This window comes from Trypanosoma theileri, assembly GCF_002087225.1.
Source record: "Trypanosoma theileri isolate Edinburgh chromosome Unknown TM35_Tth_136_V1, whole genome shotgun sequence".
In the NCBI taxonomy this organism is placed as follows: domain Eukaryota; phylum Euglenozoa; class Kinetoplastea; order Trypanosomatida; family Trypanosomatidae; genus Trypanosoma; species Trypanosoma theileri.
In genome coordinates, this window is record NW_021639978.1 from 5,566 (window position 1) to 11,243 (window position 5,678).

A 5,678-nucleotide genomic window follows, 5' to 3' on the forward strand; every position below is an offset into this window, starting at 1 on the left:
CAGTTGACTCCAATGGTGACTTCAATCTTTACAGTTGCTGAGAAATAATACACTCCCCCTTCCATACATACCTATCAATGAGGTGCATGTAATGAATATGGCAGAAAACATCAACCTCTTCCTTGATGATAATGTGTTTATTATGACGGAGAAGTGTACGCAACAATGTACACCCCTACTGCATAATGGTAGAAGGAAAAATTGTCAAAGAAGCGTTCCAAGTAAATAAATAAAAAAAAAGTGGTAAATGGCGAAATGAACCACAAGTATCATTCCTGCATGTAGAGATCGGTATTCCATCCATTTCCCACTCTAAAACAGTTCCATCTTTCACTGGATGTGTGTCTTGTATAATTTACAGTTACATGTGCTGCTCCGTGCAGTCAAGTGAGAATTGTGATGGAAATGGACTCCCAAGAAAATGTAACGGGTGGATCCAGAGACAAACTCAACCATCATCGTATTACAATCTTTTTTTTACCCAAATTTCTCCCCTTTCACACTCCCAAACAAATAACCTCATTTTTATTACCCAATAATATTATCTATCCACACTTCCAAACACAAGACCAATGGTTTTGAAACCATCCCATTCAGGTTTAACAACTGCAGACATTCCCACAATGGCTAAAGTCATGGCTCTGCATAATGTATCATCTCACCTTGTGCCTCTCAGATGCCATTAGGTGAATTCCAGAATAGAATGAACCACAACCCAGCATCACATGAATCACTAAGCATCGGGAGAGAGTATACCACTTGGAAAAAGGGAAACTCACTGATATAAGCAAATACCACTTTTGTTGGAATTCCTGGGATACATTAGCATAATCCCTCTTGAAAAGATAACACTGAGTGACAAGTACACCTTACCCACACGCACACACACAGAATATGTTTAACACAAGAAAAGGGGAACAGACATGAAAATTCTGCTCTGAGTTGTGGGCAATCATCCGTTTGCAAATCCATAACCCAAACAGGCATGCAATAAATTAAACCATAACATCCATTGCATAGTATCCTACAAACAAGAACACTGAAGAATATTAAATTATGAACAAAGGTCTCACAAACGGGTAAAAAAATATATATATCACAATCAACATAATGGTAAAAACAACCCTTGTGGTCCGATTTACATTTACCCCACCCCTTTCAAAAAATACAGACCCAAATCACTTCACTGATCATGGGAATACAAATCCAAAATTGTACTTTCAAATAATAAAAGACGGCAAAAAGAAAAGCCAAACATTTATATATTTCATAAGCGTCTATTCCGTTGCGCTTAACGCATAACAAGGGAAACGATTAAATGCAACATAATAAAATATCGCAACCATCTACCCATTAATACCCCAAAGCACTTAAGGGTGCATATTCCCTTTTACAAGCTTCAAGTAATATCCTTACGATAGTACACTCACAGCAATGCTGTTTAAATCCTCTCTCTTATTGCAGCATCACTCATACAGCACTACAGTGCTCCCATAGTGTAGAAGAAGACGATAGACTTGCACACTAACAATCCAATAGTGACAGCGTGGTTGTTTGGGCAAGCACTGTCATCTCTCGTTTCTTATTTATACAAATACACAAAAGAAAAAAAACACTCCACTCCTTTGGCATCACATAGAGAACACTGTGTGCACCAGAAAGAACCAATCAGAGCACACTATTGTGGGTATATCCCTGGGAACACATGAACAAGACTAGAGAGAGAAGAGAATACCCAACACACTACTCACACTACAAAAACAATCAACAAAGAGAAGGAGAAAAAACAGAAAACACACTTAACATACATATATTCCATCATGGTCATACCCTAACATAGGAACAGAATATAGCAATTCATCTTACAGCCCTCAACGAGAAGCAGAGTCACCCAGTGAATACTCAAAAAGAAAAAAAAATGATTATCCTCCACCCTTTCAACATATTCCCACCACCCCGAGAGCCCCCACAAAAAAAATTCAATTTTTCCAACTTTATACGTTCCTGTCCAAGAAAAAAAAAACTTCTTCACAAAAATACTTTTTACCAATATAAGAGAAACAAACCGCAGTGGATCTGTACATCCTCAAAGGATACCAGCAAAATAAAAAATGTTTTTCCATCAAGTTAAAGAGCAAAAAAAAAATTTTTTTTTAATCTTTCTTTCGAGATGCAGAGGTCCCGCACAAGATTACCACTCACAAGTCCACACACAGAGAGATATACATGTAACAAAACTGACTATGTGAGATTGTTATTCTATTACAGAACTACTCTTAGTATCCTTATTATCGTTTTACAAACATGTATAGTGAAACGCAAGCAACCTCTCTCTCTGTAGTTTACCACCTCGTAACGATGAACTTGCACACAGAAAGAGAGAGAGAGTAGCAAAAACAAAAAAAGTAGCAAAAATTTAAAAAAATTGTATTTAGCAAATACGAGGATCAAAATGATATCAGCAGAGCCGAAACAACGAGAACAAGTAGTACAAGTGGTGAGTAAACCTTTGTAGCCTTGCTGTTATCTTTACGACGATTAGATGCCTTTTTACTGTTCTTGTTAGTATCTTCCTGTTTAACGGATTCCTGGGTTGTTGTAGATTCGGTACTGCTCCTTGTGGTTTTACCATTATTATTTACTGTAGCAGTTGGTGTTGTGGAACTTCTTTGTCTGTTTGCATCTGCAGAAGTGGTAGTGCTTGTGGTTTGCTGAGCATTATTAACGGTCACCGTTTGGGGACTTTGGCCCCTCTGAACTGATGAATACGGAGGGTCGTTTATATTGGAATTAGTTGGTGTGCTGCTTACCCATTTAGCTTTTATTTCCAGTGGGGTATTTTCCTGTACATGCGAAGTGAGACGACTGCTTCCATCGGACTTCATAGTGCACACTTCATAGTATTTGGGACACCTTATCCATCCTTTCACGTGCGTAAGATTGTCTGTCTTATTTGGTATAATAAATTCATCCCCCTCCTTTGGGCAATTGTACCACTCACCATTCTTTTTAAGTTGTACCTTAAACACATCATTATCACTGCAATTCACTGCTGCGCACACACCATGTTTCATATTATTTTCCTCGATTTTAAGGTTCAGATAATCAACATCAAAGCACCAAGAATCCTTTCCCACTAATCCCAAACCTCTATCTGGTACATCTTCCTCTGTGGAACAAAAAAAACTCTGATCTGACTCAAAGATAGGACAGATGGATTCCCCTTCCTTGGGTGGAATACATTTTGTCAAACCCAAACGATCAGATGAACAGGAACCCGCTCGGTACACACTGCATGAGTCACCCGCCTCTATTTGCTTGTCCTTCTCCTTGCAAGTGGCAGCGAGAAAAGTGCAATTAGCATGGTATCCCCAACTCATATTCTCTGCCTTCTCGAAAACTCCCCTGTAAAATTCCAAATCTTCAAATGCTGCAATTGTCAATGCTGTGTAGTAACCAATGCCCTCAATATGTCCAACTTTTGAAACCATACTCATCAACTCATCCTTCATGTTACTCCGATTCCAGTGGGACGTTATATTCCCTTCAGCTGTATGTTCCAATTCAACTTCTTCGATACTAAGACAGGAGTAATGATCCCTTGCTTTTTCCAGTACCTTTGCAGATATAATAACCGCACGGTTGTCATGGTAACTGCTACTATACCTTGTCATTCCACGCTCCTTCATCCTTTCGTAGTCAAAACCAAGAGCATGTGCGAGTTCATGTGCAGCCAAACGAACATTAACTCGTGTAAAATCTGCATGCATTGGATGAATATTCATGGCACCAACAATTGGACGTTTACTTTGATCATCAATAGCACATGTTACAGCCCAAGTAAAAGAGGTCAGTTTTTTACTTGGACCAGCAGCCACATACAATAAAAAATCAGCATTTTCTACACCATAAGGTGCGCGGTCGCCTGGAATTGTGAAGTGAGAACAAACAGAAGGTTTGCTGAACTTTGGTACTTGCAAAGGTGTTTTCATCCGCTGAACGAGTAGACGATCAGTGTGCAATTTGATAGCCTTAGGGAGAATTTCATTTTTGATCGCTTCCTCTTTCCCTCGCAGCATAATATCATGAGCATGACAATCAGCAGATTCCCCATTTAAAAAATCCATGCGCTTTTCTTTCTCTTTTACACAGTACTTATCACTTTTCAAATCTTCATATGATACTTTGATGCGCAGTGGTTCCCAACCCTCATTACTATTCTCCTTATTAGATGTCGACACAGTATACGCCTGCCACGCGCCCTCTCCTTTCTTCGGTAATTCTCTCACCACAACGACAGGAGGACCGCTCTTCTCTTTGATTTCATCGTAATTACAGGCGTATGCAGGTCCGGCCATAGCACCGCAGATGAACAGTAATAACACCACTTGGAGGAGTGAATGTCTCATCATGTGAATAGCAAAAATGTAAACTTGATGGAAAAACAATTATTACGACTTGTGTATAGGATAATGGCGAAAAAAAGGGAAAAAATAAAATAAACACAGAAAACAATAAAAAAGAGACAAGGCATAAAAGAGATCACACAGTAGAAAGAATGATATTCATACAACAATACAGCAGGGATATTGTTTAACCCATCCCCAAACAAACACTTACATAGTCCCCTGTGATACTATTATCATTGGTGTCTTACGTACAGCATTGTATGTACTAAATAACTGAACATTCCATCTTTTTGCTTCAGTGTCATTGTTTTCCCCCAATTACACCAACAACAGCATTACCAAGAAAAACAAAGAACAAAAAACAATGGAACAAACAAACCAGGAGAGGTGCAAAATACTCTTAGGTTCCATTAGAGACCATTCTCAAATGACCTGGACGTACCTGTGGAAAAGAGGAGACTGAAGTATAGTCAATTATCAAGAAATAATAAAGTGAATATTTGAAATACACAGAAACCCACAAACATAGCCACATCACTAATTAATGCTTATAAATGTAACGAACCCGTTACAGATGCAGTTAAATGAGACCAGTAATATCCATACGATAGTACACTCACTGCTGTAATTAGACGTCAATGGATGAGCGGATGCACTGTTAAAGAATACGCAACAAATAGCAAAACAAAATACGGAATGCCAACAGAAATATACATATTATATTAGATCCAACAGAGAATTAAACACATGTATACATCGATAGTAATACTCTCAGAATCAACAATAACAACATCACCACGATAAATGCAATATCAAAGGCTACACACATTAACAAGAGCAGCGGCACCTGCTGCGGTCAAATCCAATCATAACAGCTAAAGGACGTAAACAGTGGTAATGTGTGACATAATGTCATTCTCAGTGTGTCTATCAAATAGAATCCTTGAGAGACTTGGAGAAAATAAAGAAAAACAAAAAAAAGGGAAAAGAAGCAATACATATAATAAACAATACAAGAAATACATCATCAGCAGTGATGTAACCACAGAAAAACACAAACACATAAACCTTCTTACCCAGAACATTTTCATTCAATAAAAAAAAAAGCCCATTAAAAAAAAATCCCCCCAAAAAGGAGCCCATCAGCACAAAAAAAAGCCCAATAAAAAGGAGCCCAAGTTCATGTTGATTGTTCATCCGACACTGTCATCGTTCTCTCACCATATATATATGTGTACTCTCATGTATATGATAACGAACAGTGGAATT

At 38.2% G+C, this 5,678-nt stretch overlaps 1 protein-coding gene across 1 annotated transcript; it reads right to left on the reverse strand.

Annotated features, from left to right (window-relative positions):
- Positions 1 to 2,447: 2,447 nt before the first annotated feature.
- On the reverse strand, positions 2,448 to 4,412 carry TM35_001361000 (surface protease GP63; the record flags this gene model as incomplete). The annotated part of the gene is made up of 1 exon (XM_029031869.1): positions 2,448 to 4,412. One exon carries the CDS (start codon positions 4,410 to 4,412, stop codon positions 2,448 to 2,450), a length of 1,965 nt encoding a protein of 654 aa, XP_028876835.1.
- Positions 4,413 to 5,678: the final 1,266 nt, after the last annotated feature.